At 36.8% G+C, this 27,985-nt stretch overlaps 2 protein-coding genes across 3 annotated transcripts; both read left to right on the top strand.

Moving 5' to 3' along the window:
- Positions 1-3,190: 3,190 nt before the first annotated feature.
- LOC111517798 (tetraspanin-9) lies at positions 3,191-11,645 on the top strand. 2 transcript variants are annotated; one of them, XM_023174078.2, is made up of 6 exons: positions 3,191-3,344; positions 6,088-6,258; positions 6,386-6,574; positions 8,395-8,607; positions 9,422-9,465; positions 11,348-11,645. In XM_023174078.2, exons 1-6 carry the CDS (start codon positions 3,285-3,287, stop codon positions 11,352-11,354), a joined length of 684 nt encoding a protein of 227 aa, XP_023029846.2. In that variant the 5' UTR covers positions 3,191-3,284; the 3' UTR covers positions 11,355-11,645. The 2 variants fall into 2 exon arrangements, with proteins under 2 accessions (XP_023029846.2, XP_023029845.2); XM_023174077.2 differs by lacking the exon at positions 9,422-9,465.
- Positions 11,646-13,191: 1,546 nt separating this feature from the next.
- Positions 13,192-27,663, top strand: LOC111517797 (leukocyte surface antigen CD53). The gene is made up of 5 exons (XM_023174075.2): positions 13,192-13,406; positions 19,590-19,760; positions 20,351-20,530; positions 25,098-25,304; positions 26,894-27,663. Exons 1-5 carry the CDS (start codon positions 13,335-13,337, stop codon positions 26,939-26,941), a joined length of 678 nt encoding a protein of 225 aa, XP_023029843.1. The 5' UTR covers positions 13,192-13,334; the 3' UTR covers positions 26,942-27,663.
- The last annotated feature ends 322 nt before the right edge of the window (positions 27,664-27,985 follow it).

Raw genomic sequence — 27,985 nt, forward strand, 5'->3', positions numbered from 1 at the left:
TTTCGCTTGATGATGGGTTTCCATATGGTGCGTATTTCTACGCTGGCTTGGCTGAATACGTTGTTGGACAACATGTATGCGGCTTCCTTGAATTTTCTCCTAAACCAATGTTCCTCTCTGTGCAAGATCTCAGCTTGGGACCACTCGATGTTGTGTTGATGGGTCCAAACATGGTCTGCTATTCCTGATTTGCTGGTTTCCCTCTATGTGTGTGTTTCTTGTGCTCGGCAATGCGAACATTCAATGGCCTCTTAGTTTCACCAATATAGGATTCTCCACACTCACAGGGTATCCGGTAAATGCAATTCTTGGTATCGCAGACCGCGTTTGGTGGCCTGGTTTTCGTGAGGCTGCTACGGATAGTGTTACCGGATCTGAAGCAGGATCTGATGTTGTACTTGGAACCAATTCTTCTTATCCTCTCCGATAATCCTCTGATGTAAGGAAGTGCAAGCACTGGTTGTGAAGGCTTCTCTTCCTTGCGAGGCTCCTGCTGTCTTCTAGCCGAAGTCTTTTCCACCATCGCTTTGGAGTAGCCATTCCATTGAAGATCATTTTTGATGATGTCTAGTTTCTTCTCGAGACCTTCTTTCGTATTACAGAGCCCAAAAGCACGGTCTAATAGAGTCTTGTTGTTGTTATTTTCAGCCATTCATTTTCAATTCTTATTTTTTTGTTTCAGGGATTTCAAATCATTTTATATAATAGACAATGGAAGTCCGAACTAGTGAAATTCATCATGAAACATTGTCAGTCACCTTCAAACATATGATTTATCTCTTGTGAATTATCTCTTATATTCTCTTCTTCTTTCCACTTTCACTTTTTCCGCAGTAGTTCAGGTTGAGTCAAAGAACTTTGGATGTAGGAAGGTTGAGGTGGAAGAACAGTTTCTATTCTATCTTGGTAGAAAAAAAAAACTGAACTTTGACCTATTATTTTGCCTTGCATGATATCGTTGAATTATATACTCGTATACACGTATATTTTTCGTAATGTTGGGGGTAAATAATCAACGTATTATTATCATTATCAAGTACACTTTTTATCTATCAATATTTGGTTGATACACATTATTATACAGCTAATAGTGAATTTACGTGTAACCTACTTCCTGAAAGCCCTGTATGATGAATCTGTTACTCTGTATCTGTAGAGTAGGGAGGGTGAGTGTAGGCCCACAGCACTTAGGCCACATGTAACCCATTGTACATCCTCCCGAGGAGTTGTCCTCGTAGGTCATCGTCCATCCTGCCCTTTCCAGGAAGGTGTACACATTACTGGGAGACATCTACGTTATATCGGCAGGTGTAGGCCAAGACTCGCCGAACACACACTCTCTTATTGATGATAACTCCGGGCACTCGCATAGGACAAGCCTAACAGTCTCATCTTACTGTTCACACATCCTGCATAGAGGTGTGTCCACTAGCCCCATATTATGGAGGTGTTCCCTGTTGAGCGTAGATTTCTCTTGGTCATCGCCAGATATTTCTTCGGCGCCAGCTTCCCAGGGTCGCCAAAGTGATCATGGCAAGATTGCATCCTTTGATACCATCCCATCTCTCTAAGGATTGAGCATGAGTGTAAAATTTGGCTAGTTCCGCAATTGTCGAAGTCATCAGGGAGTAGGTGCCACTGGGTCCTAAAATTCTTAGTCCAGCCGCTTCCTTGGCTAAAGAGTCGGCACTGCAATTACCTCAACTCCCGTCGTGTCCTTTGACCCACCTCAGTATAATATTATAATCTACCGAGGCTTTGGCTAAATCTTCGTGACACTCTAGTACTAGCCCTGAGGTTATACGTTATCTGTTCAAGGCTAATATAGGGCTTGTCTGCTGCCAGTGCAGATTGTTATGTTTTTGCCAGAAATTCCTTTCCTGGTTATTTCTTTTGTGGCGATTGAGATACCAGCCAGTTCTGTTTGGACCACGCTGGTATTTCTTCCCATTCCTCTCTCAATCCTTAGGCTCAGTGATCTGGAGTACACTCCACATCCTGAGCTAGTAGTGAACACCCTGTATGATAGATATGCAGTGTGAAAAATCTCAGGTGCCTTGAGAGAGACTCTACATCCAATGTCAGGAACCGTCAGTCATCCCAAGATTGACAATATTTTCATAAATGGTCAGGTTAGGTTTGGTTAGCTTATGTTAGGTTAGGTTGTATTAGGTTGGGTTAAACGTGAGTAGATTTATTTGCCTTTCTACTGCATCCTGTCGCAGGTAACCTGTGATAGTGACAGCGGCATTCCAATAAAGTAAAATGGTATGATTACTACTTGAAGATATACGGAGATTTATCGCAATCTCTTCCAAATAAAATGTTCCTATCACATGAAAATCATATATTTCTTGACTCATCGAGTGACTCATAATCACACTCAGTGCGAGAAGCTATTGATATGATATTATAATTTTCCACTGTAGTCACCGACAATTGAATTTTGTGAAATAAAAATACGTCTGAGGTCGCAAACAACGAGAGATAATATATTAATACATGACGGTCAAAGATAAGAAGATTATTAATAACTACTGAGCTGATAAGGGTATCAAGTTTGGGAAATGACGAAATTTCTTTGACAGGTCTGCAGATTCATTGATTCACAACAAAGTGAGTTTGAATAAATATCCACTCAAAAATTTTTAATGTGGATGAGTAGCTTCCTGATGGATATCAGCGATTTTACAGCTTCAGAAAACTTGAGTTTTGATCCTCTATTCTATGGAGAAGTAAAAATCCAAACCCTTCCTCTCTCAAAAATCAGCGGCTCATCTGGGCCTGAAACCGCTAGAATATTTGAGGACACAGAGAATAGGATAACACTGTTCATTATAGTCAGGTTGTCGAAATCCTTCTCAGTAATGATAATAATAATGACCTTCATCAATTGAACTTTTTTTTTTTTTTTTTTTTTTTTTTTTTTTTTTTTTTGAACGTGTATAAAAATGAAATATAGCCTTCGAACTGTGTCTAGACTAAACGGCTGCAACTGTACTTCCATGAGGAATACTTTGGATCAGATTATTCACAGAAACTTTGAAATGAAGTATAGGGGCCCACCTCAATCTTTCAAAGTATTCGGAATTGTTTTCATCATCAAGCAGCTCCATTGTTATTTTTATTACAGCTCCATTTCTGATTAACTTTATTATTCTGTTACTTATGAGATCAGAGTATTATCTTATCTGCATTATTCCATATAGGTATATCTATATGGAACTGTGATAATTCTTCAGTACTGAATTCCCTCCGATTCTTTGATATCAGTTCTATCAAAAATGGGCTGCTTGAGTGGTATATCCAAATACATTCTCTTCCTCTTCAACTTGTTGATTCTGGTGAGTAGTTTTTATGTTAGTTTCACCTCACAAGAACCGGATTTGAAGTAGTTTCAGGTTTTTAGCTAAATTTTGTTTATACAAAAAATTGAAACTTAGATTCGTTCTGAGTATTACCCAGTGCTTTTTGATATTTGATGGAAAGCATACTAATAAAGTTTTCACAGAAGGTTTCAACAAAGAATAGGTATTCAATGTTCAGTAGCTTCCTCGAAAAAGCTACGCTGATAGCGTAACATGTGATATTTTTTAAAAATTAAGTTTTTAAAGTAAAGTAAAGACTAAACGTAAGTGTAGTTCATGAAATTACTATGGATCTTCATCAAGTCATGGCCTAATCAACCTGAACATTGAAGAAGCATTCATTCTTATTCAAAAGATTGAGACCTAAAAAAAGTCATGAGTTCAATAATAAAGGTCTTTATTATTTTCAAATAATATACATATAGATTTCAACATTGTATGCAAAAAAAAATAAAAACATTTCTGAAAATGAAGGGCGAAGTTCATTTTCTGCAGACAAACGATAGTTTTACTACGAAAATGTTCTTCCACTTAACCCTAATACAGTGCGTCGAAGAATTCATATGCGTTTGTACATGTAATTGACAAATAGACAATGAGAGAAATGAGTGATAAGTGACGAAAATCGTTATGTTTGTTGGTTTGGCAGCGGGGCAGAGGGGTATCTAGACTTGTGTTTTGAATAAATTATTTTTATATTCTGATCTGAAGCAAGTAATACTGAGGTTCTTCAAACTTTCAGGAACGGTATTATATAAATTATTAATTTGGTAGGTGAAAGATCGTCTGAACATTTCAGTTTTGAATTTAGGTGGGGATAATAATCCTTTAAATCGTAGATTTAAATTATGTATGTCTGCCCTGAAAGATATTTTGTTGTACAAATATGAAGGAGTTTTAGATAGAATAATTTTGTAATATAAAGTGACCGCATGATGAACTCTTCTATTTTCCATATTCAACCATCCAATCTCAATTAATTTATGTGATATTCTCTGATTTTTCCTCACGCCGTATATTAGCCTCAAACAGGAATTCTGCACTTTTTGAATTTTATTTTTGTAAATAGTTGTTAAGTTCGGACCATAGACAGAGTCAGCGAAATTAAAATGTGATAAAACTAATGTTTCGCACAGTTTCATTTTGATTTTTCGAAGAATTAAATGCCTGTTTCCATAAATCAGTTTTAGTGAACTATATGCCCGTCGAATCAATTGATTAACATATTTTTCGAATCTTAGGTCTGCCTCTATGATAATGCCTAGGTTTTTAGCTTCTTCAACAACAGGGATCAATTCATTATTAATTTCTATATTAATAGGAAACTGAAATCTAGCCCGATTATACATAGAACCAAATAACATTACTTTAGATTTAGCGCAATTTATTAGTAAACAATGTTCAGAAGCAAAATTAATGAACGTCGCCAGTTCCCTATTAATTATTTCAGAAGCATCATCTGCTAACTGCGGAGGAAAAGTGTGATAAATCTGTGTATCATCAGCATAGACATGAATCTTACATTGTTCTAAAGATTTTATTAAATTGACCAAAATAATATTGAATACTTACGGTGGTGATGAGATGGTGTTGTTTGCTGATGGATTACAAACGTTAGAAGATTGTGTTCTTTATCGAAAGCAGAAAATATACAAACATTTTCCATGAAAAACATCATAAATCATGTATTTATGACCATTATCTGCTTATAACATATTATTTTATTCTTGAGAGTGGCGTCTCTGTGGGATTTGTACAGAACAATTTTGGAAAGAAGAGTGATACGCCTCTGCTTGAGTTCAAATCCTACATGAACATAACTGGCACGAATTTGAAATCATCAACTTGCAAGAAAGTGAATTATATATTTTGTTTCTTGGTGTCATCGGCATCGACTACATTGGTCATCAGCCTCGTAACCTGGGTCGATAACCATCATGGTTATCCGCTAATTCAACTAGAGAAATTTCCCCGAGAAAATTATCTGGTCGAGAGTAAATTATATTCTTTTGATTTTCGTGGAAATTTTTATCATGCCTGACGTTATACATGCTTCCCATCGGGGACCGTCATTCTAGGCAGATAGTGGAGATAGTAGAGGCGGAATATGTAAAAGGTGGTGATATTAGGGGAGCTGACACAGATGGCGTTGCTAGTATCAAATCCATATGGTTTTTCGTTAACCCTAACCACACAGTTCACAGCTGTCGTACTGTTGATTCGTGGGATAGAACATTTTGAGTGAGACAACTTCTGTTGTCTCAGTGTGTGTTCCTCAGAGATCTATTGGAAAAACCAGGAATCCAATATATTGCACACTTGAATTCCAAAACATAGGCTACAAATGCACATCTTCACCGGCAGAAGGTGAATGAAGGTGAATGAGGTTCTAGTGAAGGATTTACTGAAGGGACTGTAGATCTATTGAGAAGTTACCTCAGAAATCGGACTCAGTCAGTATGTCTGGATGGAAAATGTTCTAGTGCTTCACCTGTTGACTGTTTTTTTTTAACATAGAGCCATGAGTAACCAAAAATATCGATATTTTATTGGGGAATACTCTGTACTTTCATGGGAGACTGTGCGTACATTACATACAATCAGAGTCAACACCTCCATGAAAATGTAGGCATTGGTCTCCCTCAATCTCCTTGACTGGGTTCCACTATCCATAAAATCTGTAAAAATAGTTAATTGACTATGTTTTTTCTATTTCCAGCTTGCAGCAATAGCTCTCATCGCCATTGGGGTGATTTACCACAACAAAAATGGTGGCCTGGACATAATGTCCGTCAGCTCCTTTACTATAGCTGTAGGAGTAATTATAGCATTGGTTTCCTTCTTTGGATGCTGTGGAGCTGTCAAAGAGAGCAGATGTTTATTGACAACGGTGAGAAATTGCTACTTACCCGTGTTCAACTGACAATAGACACACTGTAAATATTCCTTCTTGTTCGTTATTACAGACACCATGAAATGCATGTTTCTCAAAGATTTTAACATTCAGATTTTTTCAGTATGCCTTCGTTATGATAACGATTTTCATCATCCAAGTGGTGCTGGTGGTCTTGGCCTTCCTAGCTATCCAAAATGGCGATAAACAATTAGATAAGGAGGTTGAGAAATATTTGAATAAACTATACCAGAATCTGTTTGTACCAGAAAGAAAAGCTCAATTGGATATAGTTAATACATTGCAAACGGAGGTAAGGAATTCATTTATTTGTTTAGTGCATATGTGTCGGATGAGTGCTCTTCTATTCATTTTTTAATTTTCCTTCATACATATGTATGTATATTTATATAATGAGTACTCCGTGATCTCCTCAAAAATGGTACATCCTCTTCAAGATATGATGGAATTTCCATGTTTGTCTTGAAAAGATGTCTTCCAGCTTTGTTAAAACTGCCACTTTATTTAGAAATCATGACTCTCAACACAGGATCGTCCTAATCTACAACAGCAATACTCTCTCACTACAGTAAGATTGTGAATTGTATCGAGACAGACTCATACCCTTTGGGAATATTCTTTGATCCGAGCAGGGCCTTTGACTGCGACGATCATAAAATTTCCTTAGATAGACTCTCTCGTTATGGTATTCAAAATATTTCTCTGAATTAGATAGCAGACTACCTGTCCTAAAGAAAACAGTATGTTGCTGTCGACGCCCAGGTTTCAAATGCCTTATGTCCGACCTTGAAGTTCCTCATGGATCGGAACTGTGACCTATATTGTTTGTTTGTTGTTGACTTGGTCATTTCAACTTCTGTTACGATGTATGCGGGTGATACATCGATAATAGTATTTAATCGCGATGATTCAATGCTGGAAAGAAAATGACCCCAAGTATTTGAAAATGTAAAAAAAAAATCCAGCAAGTAACCTCCATCTAAATATGAATGAAAGAGATGAAGTACTGGTTCACAACCCACTTCTTAACGTACCATTGCATGGGGACCGGAAGTTCTACAAGCAACGCCATCCAAAAATTATATCAAATACAGCGATTGGCTTGTTTAAACATCACAGGAGCCATGAGAACAACACCAACCATGGCAATTGAATCAATTACTGATCTGACCCCTCTGGACCTGTACGTTAAGGAGGTTGCGTTAATGGCCATGTTACGATTGCAAACCGCTGCGCTGCGCTGGCGATGACCAGGAAAAATTTAAGCTTAACAGTAGTATTTCTGACTGGCCACTGTCAACTAAGCAAACACCTTCATAATATGGGGCTAGTGGATGCACTTCTTTGCAGAATGTGTAAACAGGAAGATGAAACTGTCAGGTATGTCCTATGCGAGTGTACGGAGTTATCGTCAATGAGAAAGTGTGTGTTCGGCGAATCTTGGCCTACATCTGCCGATATGAAGAGAAGTTTTCCAGTGACCTGTCCACCTTCCTGGAAAGGACAGGATCGTCGATGAGCTAGGAGGACAACTCCTCGGGAGCATCTACAATGGATCACATGTGACCTAAGTACTGTGAGCCTACACATCCCCTCCCTTTCTCTACAGATACTCCACAGACAGATAGACGAAACTTCATCAGTCAGATTTCATCATCGACAACGTAGCTGTGACATAATCAGTTCCAGAGCAGGATCGACAGAAACAAAATTATCAGGTCTTTATATTGACGAATGTCTGAATTGGCAGATTGTTCAATAATAAGAGTTGGTTTGAGTGGGTTCATTGTTTCCAACACAGAATCATAGGTCTGACATAAAAGACAGGGGAACTCGGGCACTATGACAATTATATCAATCCACAAGCCAACGGAATACAGCAATTTCAGCCTTCTGGACCCTATCAGTGCCCAGCATGCGGCCCTGATTTTCAATCAAGGAAAATCAAGGAACGTCGATCCATATTATGGCACAAATGCAAGAGACACTCTATATAGGTGGTTTTACCTTGGCATGCCTGCCTTTTCATCTAGATATAGGTGTTTCTATCTGATTTTAGTTGAATAATATTCAATATATGTTACAATCGTCAACGTGTATTCTATTTTTCAGTTCGAGTGCTGTGGAATCAATGAAAATTATAATTTAGTAACACAAAATATAACTACTGGACGTCTCATATACAGTTGTTGTCCAAGCGAATACGAAGAAAATTGTACGAAAGGAAACTGTTATAAGGCAGATTGTGCTGTAGAATTGCGTACATTCATTGAAGACAATGCTAAACTCATTGGAGGAATCGCCGTGGGAGTAGCAGTAGTGGAAGTAGGTTTTAGTTTTCCAATCCTTTCATCAATTGTGATGAAATTTTTTAACTTTTGTGTCAGAGTTAGGGAGTAATGTACACTAACCTACTACTATCATACCCTAATATCACCATACCCTACCCTAACCTCCCTCACTCAATGATACTCTATCTTATACTCTATTCTACTCAAATCTACTCTACTTTGATCTAACCTATCTCTCTCTATCATACCATATCCCACTCTATCATACGCTATTACCACCATACCCTGCCCTAACCCCCCTCACTCTATGATACTCTATCATAGTCTATCCTATTCTACTCAAATCTACTCTACTTCAAGATTAAATAGGATATATTCCTACCCTATTCTATTATACCCTATCCCACTCTATCATACCCTAATACCACCATACCCTACCCTAACCTACCTCACTCTATAATACTCTATCATATCCTTCCTTATTCTATTCAAATGTACTCTACTTTAATCTACCTTATCCCACTTAATCATACCCTATCCCACTCTATCATACGCTACCCTACTCTACTATATTCTATTCTATCATACGCTACCCTACTCTACTATATTCTATTCTGTTATATTATGCCACTGACGATAAAAAAAGCTATCAGATGCTTTAACAATATACACATTTGGGTGTGAAATATTTTTCTTGGCTACTTTTGAACAGAACAGCAATGAAACCATCCAATAAAATGTCATGCCCATTTGATAGTTGTACTATTATATGTTCCTTAATAACAACTTTGTGAATTGAAATGTACTTATGAGAAATTCTATACGTTTAACGCTAACATTTGTTACAGCTGGTCGCGGCTATAATGGCATATTGTGTGAGGGATTCAGCAAGGTAATTATGTATTGGTTGGTGAATGGTTAGGTGCCTATATAGCCTCGAAATTTGCTGTCTCTCTCAGGGAGCTATTGCTTCAGCGAAACACGTTTGATAGTTTTGTGAAACTTTCATAGTAAAATCAAAATAAATTTAATTAGTGAGTTTCCACTACATATAGTCGGGCGTTCCTCAAGGTTCCATACTGGGACCGTTATCTTTTCTAGTATATGCCATTGATTCGATCAACTATCTGTATAGCTTTTCCAATTTTTACATGATAGCTCAAGCAGATAATATAAATTTCTTTGAAGATATTCGAGTCCAACTGTAAATTCATCTTCTAGTCCCTAGTCTAAAACCACTAATGCGATCTGTAGCAGTCGAAAGAGCATTTTCGGTACAGGACCATGACTGCTGCACTTTTTGGGGCTGCTGGACATTTGTGGTTTGAAACAAGTTATTCACTTACAGCACAAGCTGTTGAATTAGACTCTTTTCATTCTTGAATTCCTCAGTTCAAGTATAACTCTTCCACGTCAAGAGAAACCTAGTGGTAGTTTTTTGACAGTGAAGTTAGTTCATAGTTTTGCATTTTATAGAACAAATCTTCAATTATATTTCCATATAATTGCTCAATTTTAAAAAAGGCAAAAACATATTATCATTTCGGAGTTTGGTTACTAAGACCTTTCACCTATTTCCGACGATGAAACTTACATTATTCACAAAATTTTCTCCTATTCGAAGCAGTACCACTCCGATCCGTAGACATCCGGCCTGGTAACCGGCGTAGGGCACTGTCAGTCTCCTCAACTCGTATCTCTCTTTTGTTTTCATCAGGTTGTTGCAATATTTCAATAAACATACAGACTTATGGACTCTATTCACATGATCACACTACATCAAATTGCGGAACTTCACATATAATAAATCAAATTATATGAAAGAACAATTCGTTTAAGCCAGTCTCAACAGGCACTGTAAGTTAATCAGAAAACAACTACTCCCCTGACTACGTGGAACTTTTTTCTTTATACGAGGATTTGGGCTATTTGGATATGCGATTGGCTAGTACCTAGTTTAGTCGTTTATTTCAACCTTGTTCGAGAAATGATACCCTGGAAGGAGTTCGATTTTTGATTATGAGAAATCATTGACGGCATGTTGATGATCAATACTACTTTGTACTGAGGAGAAGCCAAATAGCCAGAAACCGGTCTGCAAGTGGGCCCGTTCCAATAATTGAAATTCGATTCCGGTAGTTGTATCGCTAGGAGCATATGCAGGAATTATTCTGCACTGACACCCGTCGGATATAATCCGAAGTTCTCGTGGTACTAGTCAGGAAAGTAGCTGATCTCTGATAGGTGTCAGTCGATAAACCTATAGTGTAGGTGACTTGACACTGGCCTTAACGAATTCTTCTTCAAGATGATCCGAATAATTGGGAAAAGAAGTATTTTTGGACTGGGCAAACACTGTGGATGCACATCTTCATTGTCAGTAATGAATTTAAATCAGCTTGTGTCTGTGTTCCGTATTCACGTTTGATGTAAATCTATTGCTTGTAACTAATTGCTTGTAACTTCTGCTTTTTGTACTCTGAATGGCAATGTGTTTCTAATGACGTGACCATACTCTGCTACATCAGCAGGAGCAAGAGTGAGGAGTAAGATAGATTAAAAAAAACACCACTTCCATTGTTGCATAATGTACAAATATAATTTTTAGTGGTTTTTTCTGTTTTTTCAACCTTCTTGTAGGAGACCATGAGAAGCATTTTCATTTAGTATGATAGAATTTGTCTTCACGAACCACTCTCATGTTATGGACTAGTTTAGAGCTCTTTCTTATACCGAGTTCTCCAATTTGCAACTTACTGATTCTTTTTTTCCAGATCCTAGTCACCGTCTTCGCATTTTGTGTGAGGAGTAACATAAGCAGAAAAAACTCATTTGTGTGAGAATTAGAACTTCATTTCCGATATAACTGAAAAGAGAAAAAAAGATATGGCATAAATTCACAAATTTCTGAACCAGTATTGAAAAGCCCTTCAATTAGTGTGTGGAGTTTTTCAACGATACCGAAATAAATTATTTCATATAACTCAAGGCTTACACTTTCATGATTTTATCATTGTTCTGGTACAACATTTTTTTGTATTTACAATAAATTTCAATGAACAAATTTCAGAATATTGTTTTGAATTTTCCCCAAGTAAAATATTGAAAAATGTGATTAGATATGTATTAATTGGAACGAAAGTGGTGGCAACGTCAAAAAAATCTGGCATGCAGATTTAGACTTTATCCTAGAATGGAATGATGGTTCAGTTATGCCAGTGAAATTTGGGTGAGTCTGGTATAAGCTTGTATTTTGACATCCTTGAAGTTGTCTTGAAGCCTACATTTGGTATCAAAATGTGAGCTCAAAGTTCACATTTCTTGCTAATATCTCATTCCCTATGGGTTTTTCGCTATTTTTATTCATTACCAATATTATAGAAGATTAAGACTTCAGCCCACTCGACCTGAGGAAAGCAAAAGTCGCTTTGATAAGCCAAGGTCTCCAATGTTATTGAAGAATACCCCATGCATTGACTCATCCTCATGAGTGAGGTGATCTCTGCGGCTTTTATATGAGCTTTTTGCTGAACCGGTTCCAACTCGGTGACAGAGTTGTGGTCACCTCGTTCAGAAACGAAAACTATACCGAAATGCTCCTATTCCTGCTCCCGCATGATCACGGACCAAGCAGGGAAGAGGATCCGAACTCCTGACGACTTTTCAGGCTGCATCCAGTCCCATTCTGTCATGTAGACACTCCAAACTCAAAAGTCCACGTCCTCCCTGTTGTCGGGGGAAGTACAACCGTGGAACAAACGATTTGGGGAGATGCATTATTTTTCGGGTCTTTACTCGAATGCACTTTCTCCCGAGTCCACTTCATTACTCCAAACGAGTAGAGTAAGATTGGAACGGCAAGCATATTTGTTGCAACAACTTTGTTTTTCCCCGACAGTTCCGATGACCAGATATGTCGAAGTTTGTGCTGATACTTGCCGCGGGGAGAGTTCTTCACTGCTGTTACCTCTCGTGAGTGTCGTTGTTCCACCCCGAGGTAAGTATACGTCTCTCTGGCATCCAGATGGTGTAGGATGCTTCCATCCATGAGCTGCACGTCCTTGTGGGTGACCTTGTGCCTATGGTTTCCGGGAGTGCCACAGTTATACCCTCGAGTATTTCTGAGCGCAACGGATTATGGCAATAGAGAGAATAAACCCTTTCTGAAAGTTACCCACCCTGTTTGGACTCTAGCTTGGCCAGATGTTATGGTGAGCAAATGCAAGATGAGCTGTGAAAGGCCTGTTGAACGCCCTGTAATCTATCACACATTGGATACGAGACGCGTGTTGTCTCGCCGACGTGATCTTAGCCTTCATCTTGTGTACACGCCGTTCAATCTTCCGAACCGCAAGACCGGGATTTCGTCCTTCCGATTCGGAAACCGATTGGACGACGCAATCATTATTATTATTATTATCATTATTATTATGATTGTACAAATATTTATTCAAAGGGGTTTTCAATAACTTAAATCGCTTAATTTTCCTTGATTTATCACTTGACGTGTTGTTCAAGGAACTTAATCTTTGTGTAGCAAATCCACGCCTATGTCCACAATTACGATTATATTTGTTATTGCGACGCATTTCCAACGAAACTGTTATTACAAAGTGTGAGTCACGCAAGTTCTCCCAGTGGCATACATTCGTTCATTCCGATTGTGGTCAACTAGTCGCTAGCATTACTTGTAACAGATATATCGATCGCTTGGCAAGTGTTTTTTGAAATTCGTTGTGTTAGACGCGAGTGAAAGCAAAAATGGGTTGGTTTAGTGAATGCACTGCTGGATTCGCCAAATATATTCTGTTCCTGTTCAACTTTATCATTCTTGTAAGTATTTCTTGGGATGTTTTCCTTTGCTTTTGGATCCGGAGCTGCAGGAAAACCCGCAATTTCCAGTATTCTTGTGTAAGATTATAATAATTCACCAGAATTATCGGTGATGTTTTCAGTATTTTTTTATAATTACTGTGTTCAACAAAGAACTGACTGGAAATACTAAAACTACAGAATCACATTGAAGTATTTGACACTTGAAGTACGATTTATTTGTTACTACAAGAAAAACATACAACTCCAAAGTACAGAAACTGTTACTAAACTGATTGATAATAGAGTTCCTGTTTATTGCTGTTTTCGAAGGCTTATAATATGGTTCCAGAGCTAGCTACTCGTCTGTGAGAATATCAGCCATAATTCAAGAAGAGTATTCAAATAAAATCATTTGACATTTCATTTGACATTTAGAGAAGTCAAAATGACTTCTCTGTACAAACGCCTGAGCCTTTTAACTGATTACGACTTCAAGAATTGGTCAATTTGAAAACGAAAACGAAAATGAAAACTTCTGGTGTGTACTCCATACTAATTCTTATCATGTTCCTTTCGGTTATTGTTCACTTTTTTCACTTCTTTTTGTATTTCCAGCTACAAAATCATTAATATGAAAAATTCTGTATTCAGTTTCACTCTACTTTAGTTCGTGATAGGTATTAAATTTTAAAATTTAAACAATGAATGTTGATGTATTGGGTAGAAGGATGATACGTAGGGTGTACCTCAACGAATTTCAAGTTGCCAACGCAGGGCATTAATCGAAGTGGGGTATTCAAGGCGTCGTGTAGTCCAAATGCTTAATGTGAGTCATTCTGCGGTTTCCAGAGCTTGGAATCGCTACCAAATTTACGGCATAGTGAAAAGAGCCCCTTATCTCAATCGACAAAGGGCAACAATCCGCAGAGAAGATCGTTCGTTACGACTTTGGGCAATTAGGGGTCGCACAGTACAAAAACTGATAGATGATGAAGTTTGTTTTCGTTTATTCCTGTTTTCAAAGGCTAATAACATTATTCATGTGAAATTAATTAGTATTTCTGAAATCTGTCATGCAGAAGTGAAAAAAAAAGTCATTTCAACTCACATGGTTCAGGGAAATGACAAATTTACATACCTTTAATAATATTGAAGACATCTGCAATGGCTCAAAAATTTTGCCCCTAGGATCAAAATTGTGTACAGACCACCAGTTAGATTTTCTTCAACCAATAAAGGACTAATAATAATATCCCCAAGGATACCATCCTAATCTGTCATATCCTGATGATGCTATGTTATAAGAAGCTTGAAATCAAAATGAGAAATCTCCAACTTGTCGAGAATTTTTTGGTGAAAAATAATTTTTCATGAGTCCTTGTACGAAAAATAATCAAGGAAAAAATCCTTTCGTCAGAATACCACAAATTCATGAAGTTCATGTAGTTTGTCGAATTTGTCTAAAAAATTTTGGCCTTCTCAAATGGAAATACTGTTGGAAAATATTTTTCTCTAAACAAAAAACTAAAAAATAGTCTATGAATCTTACAAATTGAACTATGGAAACTGTACTAAGGCAATCAATTTTTGATGAGTCCTCTTTCTGAAAGTTTGGAGGGTAAAATGGTGAAATGACAACTGTTGGTCCAGTCAACCCAGCAGACTAGTTGCTTTTGTCGCAGAATTCCATAAGAATTGAGCAGTCTAGTGGTCTTGAAGGATTTCGCAGCGTGTTTTATTTGCACCTGGAACCCTTTCCATTTCACTTGTTCTCGTTAACCTCGACGGTATACTAAATTTGAAGAAATTAAAGTTGACTTCAGAAGAAAGCGAGTGGTCTCCTCGTTTTGGAGAAATATAATTTCAGGATTTGAGTCAAACATAACTCATGTCGGAGGAATATATTTCTAAACTATTTTATTCGACTAGAGACAAGTTATGGGTGGAAATATAGATAAAAGTGATAAATCCGTCAAATTCCACCCGATAAGGACTAGTTCTCCGAAATCAATATGACTCAAGGCTAGGCGTTCAGATCATATTCCGGGAAATTTGCTAATCCGATTTCTCTTGGAATGTGCATAGTTGAACTTTTGATGGATAATGTAGATATAGTGAACATTATTGACTATTATGTTTCATCCTGTGACATTGTGATGAATTTATCGACAGGAATTGGTTAAAGATAAGTCATCATAGATGAAAATAACAAATCTCACTCTGTAACTCACGTAAATATAATGAAGACGTCATTATTCAATGTCAGTTAATATATTCTTCTCCTTGTATTCATATTTCTAAATTTCATTCAGTTATTTTTCTCTTCATTTCAGATATTGGAAATTTCTATACTTATTGATTTCCATAATTCCACAAGATCACGTTTCGAATCTATAGGGCGAGTTTAATTTTTTTTCCATTCAGAAAACTGTGTATATGTTCTTTAATGCGTGATTTTACTGTTCTACCTGTTTGACCTATCTTAGACATCGGACTTGAACCACACGAGAATTCTTAAACAACTGATCTATCTGACACCAAACTGTTGACATTGTTATTTTCAATATTCTCAACTTATTGATTTTGAACGCTATATTTAATTTTTTCCCTTGTCTCTTGAAATCGTGTAGTTATTGGTACCACGCCCACACCCGATATATCAACCGAAAGGAAGTGATGAGAGGAACATAATAGGGGGATTTAGGGCGAGGGGAAATGAAAAAAAAATCATTATGCCCAACATTTACATATACTTTGTTGAGAATTGACTTTTGATACATTCAATTAGCTTTTAAGTGTGTATCCTTTATTTGAGAGAGACAGGTGTAGCCTCCATCCGTCTGTTACGTTAGCTCAGGTTTGGGTTAGGTTAGATTTAAGTTAGGTAAGGTAAGAGCTAGATAAGGTTAGGACAGCGTTAGGTTAGGTTAGAGTTTGGTTAGATTAGAGCCAGGTTAGGTTAGGTTAAGTTATGTTATGTTAGGTTAGGTTAGGTTAGGGTAAGGTTCAGTTAAGTTGGAGTAAGTTAAGGTTAGGTTAGGTCAGCAATGGCCTCCCTCCTTGTGTTACCTTAGCTCAGGGTTGAGTGAGGTTACATTATGTTGGGTTAGGTGAGAGTTAGGTTAGGTAAGTTACGTCAGCTTAAGACTAGATTAGATTGGAGTAAGGTAAAGTTGGGTTTGGTTGGGTTGATTTAGGTTATGTTAGATTAGGTTAGGTTAGGTTAGGTCAGGTCAGGTTGAGTTAGGTTCGGTTTGGTTAGGTTAGGTCAGGGTAAGGTTCGGTTAGGTTAGAATTAGGTTAGGTTGGGTTATGTTATGTTATGTTAGGTTATGTTAGATTAGATTAGATTATGTTAGGTACGGTTAGGTGAGGTCAGGTTGGGTTAAGTTACGTCAGCTAGAATTTAGGTTAGATTAGAGTGAGGTAGGTTTAGGTTAGGTTGAGTTGGGTTATGTTATGTTAGGTTAGGCTTGGTTATAATAGGTTAAATTGAGTTAGCTTATGTCAGGTTAGGTTATGTCGCTGGGTTGGAAATAATTCTGCGACACACAGTCAATAAGTCTAATATTTCTTTGCACTATAAGATTGATTGACCTTCTGGCCAATAGATTTTTCCGATAAACTGATAGTTTTAATTTAAGGAACGAAATCAATTTTGCATCAACAGAAAAAGTGATATCTTCAATTCCTTTGATCAGTTGACATGAATTTTTCACCCTGAATCCGTACTTGAAATTTCTATGGTTCAATTTCTTTATAGCGTTAATTCTCGGTATATGCTTGAGAAAGTAGGTAGCCTTGAAACGAAAAAATCGATGACCGTTCAAACGAGGTGCTACTGACCTCATTCTCATTAATGTTCCAAGGGTTGGAACGCACCTCACCGAGAGGGTGGAAGTGTCACGTTTTACGCCTGTTACATATTATATCTCTTCGTCAACCAGGTGTTGCCTGTTACAAACGACAAACTTCAGAAGTCAAAATTTGTCGTTATAAATTCACAAGGCTTTATATTTCTACGTGCGATCTCCAGCACGTTTGAGAATATATTGGGTTAGGTTAGGTTAAGTCTAAAGTGAGTGGGTCTATTCGACCCTCCACCGCAACCCGCGAGAGTTTATTGTGGCTCACACCTATCCACACTCTACGAAATAAACCCAGCTTCTCAACGAAGCTGATTAGTTTGTACGGTGAGTTGTCTTTCAGGTCAGATGGTAAGAGTTTGGCTCTGCCGAACTTTAAAAACCTGATTCGGTCCCCAGCGGGGCAGGCACAAAGTATATGCTCTGCTGTTTCATCATTTTCCAAACAGAGGCGACACACACTGTCTTCCGACAGTCCAAATCTCTGCATATGATAATTCAAATGACAGTGACCTTCCTATCGAGGAGAGTCGTTTTTGGTAGTTTGCTACCAATTCAAATGTTGCTCGGTAGGATCCAAGATCTTCCAATGCCACTTGACTGTCCGAAAATATTTTTATTGACTTGTGTATGAGGTTGGATTTATCCAATCTCTCCGCACACAATTTAATAGCGTAAATTTCTGCTTGAAATACAGTCGCATAAAGAGAATATACTCGAGAGACTTCTCCCTGAAACTAAAATTTGTGTCATATTGTATGAAGTCAACTACTCGCCTTCACACTTCGTAATTCGAACTTAATCGTAATATTCCTCTTTCCGTTTCACAATTTCTATTTATATGTATGACTGGCTGGTTGCTCCAAGGTTAGTTGGCCATGGTTGCAGTTTAAACACACATGTAGGTATTCTGAAATTCGATTTTAGAGGTTGTTGGTGTTTTATATCCGTTTCATTATAATTTGTTCCAAATTGAGAACAACAGTTGCACGCCAACACAACAGACACTACTTTAGTTTTCAAGGAATACCCGACTTACATCATACAAGCAGTGGCGTAACTAATCCATTTCCTCAAACTGTAATAATTGAAATACTAACATACGTGCAAATGAGATGGAGCAGAGTCGAACTAATCAGTGTAGCCAATGGAAATTGCAAAAACTACTCAGTACAAAATACTGGGCTGTTGCACAAGAAATTAGTCAGAATCACAATCACTATTTTCTTCTTCAGTTTCGAAACTAGAATTTCCACCTGCATTTATAATCAGATTTTCCGTAACTTCGTCAATGATAGGTTCTGCTTCCAACATAAATGTTGGACATCGCTAACATGAACATACTCATTCGATGGGATTCAAATCTGGATGGTAGGGAGGTAATCGTAAGACACTATGGCAATGTTGAGTTAAAATTTCATCTCGAACGTTTTAAATTTTGGCTTCAGGAGTTTATTGATGTTGTACAAATCAGGTTTCAACATATTCGTGTCAAAATAAATACTTTTAGACCTTAACCAGTCTATAATATCGTGTTTTCTACTGTTACGAGTCGGTGTTCTATCCGTCTGAACATTGTGATAAGGCGCATTGTGTTTAACCTCGAATTTACGAGTTTGACTATTTCAAATATGGTTATGCAATTTTATTTTAAATTCCATCACTAACTGAATACGGTCCTGAATTTGCATGTTTACGGCTGGAATAATCTAACGGGCTGATAACAAATTTCTACACATCTACTGCACATCTTGAGGGAGGGGCTTCTCACCGGCCATGACTCAGTCCGGCAGCTATATTTTGTTCAAAAAAACATATTTTTTGAGCATTTGTAAAATTTCCATTGCGAATATTTCGAAATCCGGGAAAAAAATCAACAAACTACGTAATTTTCTTCACCCTGTATGCACACTGTATATTACCACAAAGTGTACAATAGTCATTTTCAGAGAAACATGTGGAAGAATCATAAATATTCCTAATCAAAACAACGTTATAGAGTCATAAATCATTCGACAGAATCGATAAAATATTATAACGACACAATATTGGAATGTAACTGGAAAGACATGTCAATTAAGGCGAATTGAAAGTACACATATCATTTTCGATGGATTTGTGAATATGTGAAAAATGATCTGTTGAAGCACTTGCTCACAAGTTATTGCTTGTTCATAATTGATTACAACACTGTTATCATGCCTTCGCCACCATATTCACCAGATTTGTTATTTATTTCCAGCAGACCTCGCTTGATTTCAGAAATGTAATAAATACTCTAATGATGGAATCATGAGGACAATTGTACCCACAGTCATACCGTTTTTGGTTTCAGGTAGCAGCTATAATCCTGATAGCTTTCGCCGTCAAACTCAAAACTCAAAATGGAGGAATTGATCTTATGTCAGTCGGAACATTCAGTATAATAGTGGCAGTGCTGATTGCTTTGATAGCATTCTTTGGATGTTGTGGAGCTATCAAAGAGAATTCTTGCATGTTGACAACGGTGAGTTTGCAAAACAGGAAGTCAAAAATCTACTGATTAATTTTTCCATTGTGTTGAACATGCTATACATGAGCTGAATACTTGATTTCTAAGTTGGATTTGATTATGTTGCATTCACTATTGACAAGGTTTTTTATCCGGGTGTCAGTCAACATAAAGAGAAAAATTTAAACTTTCAACATTGCAGATCTGAAAATGAAAAGATTTGGTATAATCGTAATGCCTTCTTGTAGCTTTAATGAAACTCCCAGTAGTTTTTTGAAAGTTTTTGTTTCAAGTATTTTTCTAACCATTGACAGTGTTTTACTGCCGGCAAAATCAATATTCCTCGACGCGCCAACAAGTTTATGTCTGATTTTGTGAAGAAAAACAAAGATTAGAGAAACAGAATATGTTGAAAAAACGTAGACAAGTTTGTGTTATCAACAACTCAAGTAATCAGAGTAACGAAACAAAAGAAAAAACTCAAGTTTTCAATGAAATCGCAAAAACAAATCCTCTTCTCCGATACTCTGATTAATTATTTCCTTTTTTGAACATCTCAACTCATAGAAATATAATTGTCGTCAGTTAAATTGATTTTTTTTCAGTATGCAGCAATTTGCCTCACATTATTCATCATCCAGCTCGTTCTTGGAATCTTGGCATTTGTAGCGGTGAAGAATGGAAGTAAAGAACTCGACGATGAAATACATCACATCCTTGATAATCTTTATACGAACTACACCAAGAAAGATGACGCCATAGCTGTGGACGCCATTCAGAGAAATGTAAGTATAAATTGTTCGCAAAGGATCCAACAAAATTTGGCCAAAATATTTTGATAGAATGGTGGAACTAGCAAAACTTATAGCTATGAACTTGAACCGTTTTTCAGTCAACACTTTTGAGAAATTAGTATAATTGTTGTTCTTGTTAATAATACCTAAGCTCATATCCGTGCTGTAATATCAGTGCCCCAGATAACTTGAATTTGTTTTGTCAAAATGGCTCATCTCCCAAATGAATAAATAGTATCACATTGGAACCGTTACAAATAACACATTTTCAGAAAACTTTTGAGAACAGTTCAGGATTATGATCTGATGAGAAGTACCACAATGTTTTTTTTGTGAGAATTTTCAGAAGTTAGTGGAAAACAAATCAACGTTTAACTTCATGAAAAGTATGTCTTGCTCCATTAGAAAATTTTGTTTCTTTGATATCAACCTCATTTCAGACAAAAATTACTCTTTCAAAAATATATAAACTGATAACAGTAAAGAACTACCAAAATCAAAATGAAAACCCTTTAATTATTAAAAAAAACTTTCTGTCTGTATTACAATTAATGGCTCAGTATCTTCCTCCTCGAACAAAAATCAGTGTTCGGATTCGCCAAGGCATGGTTCTTATGAACCTCTTGAGGTTTTCTTGAGGGAAACGCTCCCACTTTTATCGAAGAGCGATTTCCCAGCTTATCCAAAGTGGTGGGTTGGTTTTGGCGGCTTCGGAAACTTCTTTCCAGTTGATCTCAGACATGCTTGATGGGATTCAGGTCCGGGCTGCAAGCGGGTCACTCCAAAGTGGTGATATTGTGGGTTTGTAGGTGCTGACGCATGACCCTGGCAGCGTGGAGATGGCCCCATCGTGCATAAAAATGAAATTGTGCCCTTCTGCTTCTACTCTGTGACGTATCTAGACATCCAACACGTCATTAACGTACCTTTGGTTGGTCAGGGATCCGTTGCGGATGACTACGTCTGTATGATCATTGAATGCTTGCTACTTCTCTGGCTGATACTGCAACGGATATTGAACTATTGTTATCATTATTTTGCCCCACGGAAGAATGTCATTCAAAAGCTCGAGCGATCGGTGAATCTAAATCCAATGTGGAAACATAATTTTCAGACGAACAAATTGATTAGTTATTTATTAAATGTGGCGACTTGCCAACCAATTTTTCAGTATGCTGCCAGAAACTTTAGTCGCCATCAATTGCTATTCGTCTGAATCAGAATGAAAAACAAAGACTGTGCATATTACACTATAAATTATTTAGGAACTGGAAATACGGGGAACATTATTTATTGAAAAATGAGTGAGTTTTGGAGGGAATCATACTTTTCATTGACCTCTTCTGGGACTTTTATTTTCTACGAACTGAAATATCTAAGTGTTATGATTTTGATAAAACATTTCAAGTGTACTAGATTTACTAGTGAAAGATAAATTCCTGAATGGAATATTCAAGTAAACATATCAAACTTTGGTTCACTTTGAAATCATATCTTTCTCTATAACCAGAATAGAAATACGTATCGCTAATGAGCTATTAAATGATCATTTTAAAGTTATTTGTATGCAGTTTGTTGTTTTTTGTACGTGATAATCGTACATTTTCAAGATAACAAGAAAATAGTTGAAATACTTGAGAATAGATCATTTTCAATCCTAGGCAACTCAAGTTATAGTTAACAAAATTTCGCGAAACACGTATATATTTTTTCAAAGTAACCTAATATAATTTCCAATCAGTGAGGAACATTTTCACTTTTTGATATGATCTTTACATATTTTATATTCTGCTCATGGTATATTAGGACAAAGCTTCACTTGATTACAGTAAAGTTTCGATACTCTAGATCCTGCAGTTCTTTGTAAAATTATTTTGGTTTCAATAATATTTCATCATATGATATTACTTCTAGCCATTTATTGAGATGCTACGGGGTACCCCAGGGCTCGATACTTGGTCCACTCCTCTTATACATATGTGGTTTTGGGCTCAGTCTCTATGGTGATCTTGATGCTGGGATGTTGAGCTTTCAAGTCTAAACCTTTTCCTAGACCACTTGAACGCTCAATACCCCCACATCAAGTTTACCATGAAGACTTGACAAGACCAGCGCATAACACTCCTAAATGTACTCTTCAAACGATGCGGTGCTAGAAAAACCTACATAGTGTACCAAAAACCCACGTACACGGATAGGAACCTGGATGCACTATCAAACCACCATCTTACTCAAAAGAAAGGAGTCATCTCTACTCTAACAGAACGGGCTCAACGAATATGTCAACCAGAGCATCCAGAGGAAGAACTGGAACATCTAAAAGTGTCTTCGAATGGATACAGTATGCCTGAGATCAACAAGGCCATAAAACTGAAGATTTCCACGGTTTGAAACAGGGGAGAGGCTCAAATGGGTGCACGTCTTTCTACCATATATTCTTAGGGTCACAGACAAAATTTGAGAACTCTTCGGGAAACACAACATTTTAACGGATTTCTAGCACACCAAGAAGATACAACAAAGGCCCAGGCCGGCTCAAGACAAAAGAGACCTACTACCACCAAAAGATACATGGGAACAAGGCTGGAGAAACGTGAAAGGATCTGCAGGCTAGACCAAACGAACAAGTCGGCTGTGGCGGAACATGCACTCAGTGAAAGAAACCACAGTATTCTGTTCGGAAACATGAAACTCATTGTTCCAAACCAGGGACGTCATAACCGACTGGTACGGGAGGCAATAGAGATCCAAAAATACACAGATAATTTCAACAGAAAAAACCGAATATGGAAATCCATTCTGAGAAGTTCAAGAATAACAACAGGTTGGAATGGGTCGAAGAATGTTATTGACAATTTACCTTATCCTAGTTCAGGAATTAGACACCAAACTAGCCACTCGCAGTAGCGAAACGTCAGGAACCGAAAAATCGACAGCCTTCAAGCCCGAATGAAAATAAGAACAATGATTAATGATGGTTTAAAGAGGTTTATTGATATTTTTTCACTCGCGTAATCACAAGTTGAATGCTTCCAAATCTAAAGTGATTTTTTAGTATTCAAAAAGTGAACGGGGACTTGAAATGAGAGAAGCCGATATCAATCTGCTGGGCGAACTGTCGCCCCCATACGAACGACAACTCTCAGAAGTTGAGAAACTTGTGCGAGCTAAGGACTAACGAGGTGTTACCTTTCAACGTGTGATTCCCAACACCTATTGTGAAAGAACTCAAAAACTCAGGTCTCTGGTTGGAAAGCGACATGATGTTCACAAAACATGTTAGTCAGTTGATGAGAACCTCATTCAATATTCTAAGAAATCTGTACCCTGACAGAAGTGTGATGAATGAAGAGGTGAAATTGATAATTTGTTAATCACTGATATTTCCAAAATTTCATGTAACTCTATGTCCTCTTTCGATTGAAGTGAAAATGTATCGGAACATTGGTTCATTGCTTTTTTGCTTCTCTGCACAGGTTAGGTTAGGTCCAAAGTGAGTGGGTCTGAGAATATTTTTATTGACTTGTGTATGAGGTTGAATTCTCCCAATCTCTCTGCACACAATTCTGCACAATTCCGCTTGGAATACACTCGCATAGGTTCCTAGATATGTTGATATCTCTGTCCTGGGTCTGCGACTGAAAACACCTGCACGAGAACCGGAAGATGTTTTTGATCCATCTGTGAACCAACAACTATCTGCTACTAATATTTTCTTCTCTCGTAGGACCCATTCGTCTTTACTCGGGAACAGTATTTCATAAGGCAGTTCGTAGTTGACAGTTGGAGGCATAAAATCAGAGGTCATTTCGAGAATGCTGTGACTTCCAGTGTCAATCAACAGTCCGTTGCACTCTGCATAAAATTGATTTGTGCAATTGGCAATGTGGACAAATTTATATGAAGTCTATCTAGCCTCTCTCTCCAGAAAAATGTGGAGATCTAGAAGGATATCCATGGCCGCTGATGGTGTGGTACTGATGGGCCCACTGATGGCCAGGCAAGCAACATAAGTGATCATTGGTCTGACAATCATCTCATTAATCCAATAGATTTGTTTGGGTCCTTAACCACAAGTTTCACCACAAATCCTTTGACATATCCATAGTGGCAGTCTGGCTTTGTGTAAAACTCAACTGCACAGGACTTTATTTTCGGAGAGAGATTTCGTATCTTCAATACAAAGCGCCCTATCAGAAATCATCCCAGTACAGAATATCTTTAGAATAGTCAAAGGAATAATCCATTAATTTTTTGCCGCATGTTTAATAAGCACTCTGTATATTCCATAAGTGCTCCTCCGTCTACCAATTCAAATTGTCCGAAACTTGTGTATCATCATCTTGAAGATGAAAGTTACAGTGTGATGAGAAATGATGGAATTTCGAATTATAAAGAGAAAAGAGCAGTGGTCCGAGAATACTGCATTGAGGAACACCTTGAGTACGCTTCAACAAAAGGTTTTTCATTCTTTTCATTTTTTTTCTATTATTTCATCTGAGCAGCATGATCTTCTTCTTAGTAGAACCTCTTTGTGATGATTAACTTAATTTTTCAGTTGGAGTGTTGTGGACGCAATGGACCATTTGATCCTATGGTACAGAATGGTACAGCTTTGCTCATCAACAGTTGCTGTGCACCAGATACTAATGTCTGTACAGCGATCAACGCTTACAAGAAAAATTGTTACGATGAAATGTCTAATTGGATAGCAAGCAGCGTCAAAGGGATTGGAATTGTGGCCATCGTTTTTGGGGCAGTTGAGGTTAGTATAGGGAAAAAAAGTAGAAGTCGGAAATAGTATTTTCTTTAAAATAATATATGATTTATAAGGCGTGTTCGTAAAACCTATTAGAAAACGATATAAAAGCAATAGAAAACAATAAATGAAAAATAAACATACTTCTGGTGGAGAGGATATACCTACGAGCTCAACGAAAATATATATAGACCCGGTATGTACTGTAATTTGCCATAAACATAAACAACTCATTTAGATATAGTACTTTTCCTCAGAAATTGGAAATAGGTTTAATTACTCCAATTAACAATTTATGAGTTCATAGAATTTCTATACAGGATGTCACTCAACTTGAGCTACTACCAACTTCAAAATTCCAAATACAGATGTCTTTTGAACTGTTTCTGAACAGAAATGAGCATAACATTGACAAGTCAATTCTTCTCCATATTTCTGAGAGTTTCAAAGAGAAATGTGTAAGCTAACAAACAGATGACGCTGGCTAGTATTGAATCCATATGATTTTTGTAAATCCCAACCTTCGAAAGACATGTGTACAACTTTCACAGCCGTTGGAATATCAGTTTGTGGAAAAGAAAATTTTGAGTGAAGCAACTTTTATTACTTTGACGAAAATGGGTGAAAAGGAATTGCATGTATTGAAAAAAATTCTGTTGAAGTCATGGCTTGGGCTTGGCACCATTTTGATGAAAAGAAAATGTTGTTCCATCAATATAATGCACCGTGTCAGAAACCAATGTAATCGATGATGAAATTGCATGAATTGGTCTTAGAACTGCTTCCACATCCACCGTATCCTCCAGATCTGGCCCCAAGCGACTTCTTTCTGTCAGCCTACGAACTTCCCAGCACGACTTCATCATAGCTGATTGTTGAGAGAAATTATTTGACACCTCATATTCATTTGAGTGTTGATATCACGAGCCTATAACATCTTTAATAAACTATTGAGATCTCGTTAATGATACCCCCATAAGGTAGCTCGAATCTGAACAACTTTGTATAATATTTATACATGTTCAATATATACCTTCAACTTTTGTGTTTTCCAACGAAAGAAAACAATCATGATAGTTCACATTAGTCATTGGACCCCACTGGATGCATATCTGGATAACCTTCAATGATTATTGGGCTAGCCAGTTCAAATATCATTTCTCTCAGTCAAATGGGGATGTGAGGGAACTGATGGTCATACACTGAGATGATTTAGAACCCAAGTCCTAAAATACACAAAATGGAGAAGGTCCATAATTCACAGAGTTTGTATTGGAAGCTGTACATAATCAAAAAGGTGAAAGATTTAATTTGCAACGGGCCACAGAATTTGAGAATTTCCATCGTTCTTATAAGTAGCATATTTCAAACAAAAATATCGTTCTCTCGCAAAAATTATTCTTGTCGGGGATGTCCTTTTCCATACTCTGCATTTTCAATCTAGAAATTGGTCTCGAATTTAAGGAACCTATGCTAGGTTTCCACGCTAGGAATCGCACGTTGAAAAACAAGTCCTCGTTAATCCTCAGCTAGCACAAGTTTCATCTTTTGAAGGCGCTTCAACATTTTTTCATCGATTTTTTTATATTTTTCAGCTACTATCTGCGATTTTCGCCTGTTACGTCAAGCACACCCGCAATTGAAGTGACAAATAGAAGTGTTTCGTTTTGTTTTCATACCAAAAATCTCCTCATCATGTCAGCAGGGCAGCAAAAATGTGTTTTTATAAATTTGTCAGTTTGAAATCATAGCACTAACTGGACTAAATTGAAATTTGTATTGTATTCACTTTGGTGGTTTACCACGATTGGATTTTGATCACTTAGATTTTTAAGCAACTTCAATAAACCTGCACTGTTTTGATAAACATGTTGGAGCTATGACTTTTAACACTTCATATATATGTATAGAGTTATAAAACCCTCTGATTACTGAAGTGATATCTCGAATAATTATTCAAAATGAAAGTTATATATATTTGAGTCATAATAAAACTGTGTATACCAATATATTTTTCTAGTACTTTTGGGTGTAAGACAACTTGTTTTTCAGAAGAATATGTTATAAATGTTATTTGGACTTTTTATTGATTATTAGAATATATTTTATTAATGAATAGACAGAAACAATAATTATTATGAATATTACTGAATATTTGTATTTCAAATAAAATTAATCTATTATTGTATTGTTTTTATTGTTTTGTATAATAAATGACAACTTGTTCGGTAACAAAAATAATTTATTTTATACACAATATTCTATTTCCTAGAGCTTGAAATGTTCTTCGTGTTGACTGGCTTTTTATAAAATGTGATCTATGTTTGTTCAAATGCATTGAATAATAGATATATTATTACTGAAATTTTTGTTTTATTGAGTTTCATGTGTGGTATTCCTAACAGCTGGAGATAATTTGAAAGACATAGTCTTCAGTTCTCATTATGAAATTATGATCTGTAACAGAATTTCATTAGTTCGGACTTCCATTGTCTGATATTATATGTAATGATTTGAAATTCCTGAAAGAACTATTCAAAAAAAAGAATTAAAAATGAATAGCTAAAAATAACAATTATATTAAGCAAAAAAACCTGAAATGGAATAACAGTGAAATAAAATACTGGTAAAAATAGAACAATTGAACAAAAAATGAAAATAAAATAGTTGAGAGATTCCAAGCCGAA

The sequence above is a fragment of the Leptinotarsa decemlineata genome, unplaced genomic scaffold (assembly GCF_025532065.1).
Source record: "Leptinotarsa decemlineata unplaced genomic scaffold, Ldec_3_MD MMD2_P_RNA_scaffold_12, whole genome shotgun sequence".
In the NCBI taxonomy this organism is placed as follows: Eukaryota; Metazoa; Arthropoda; class Insecta; order Coleoptera; family Chrysomelidae; genus Leptinotarsa; species Leptinotarsa decemlineata.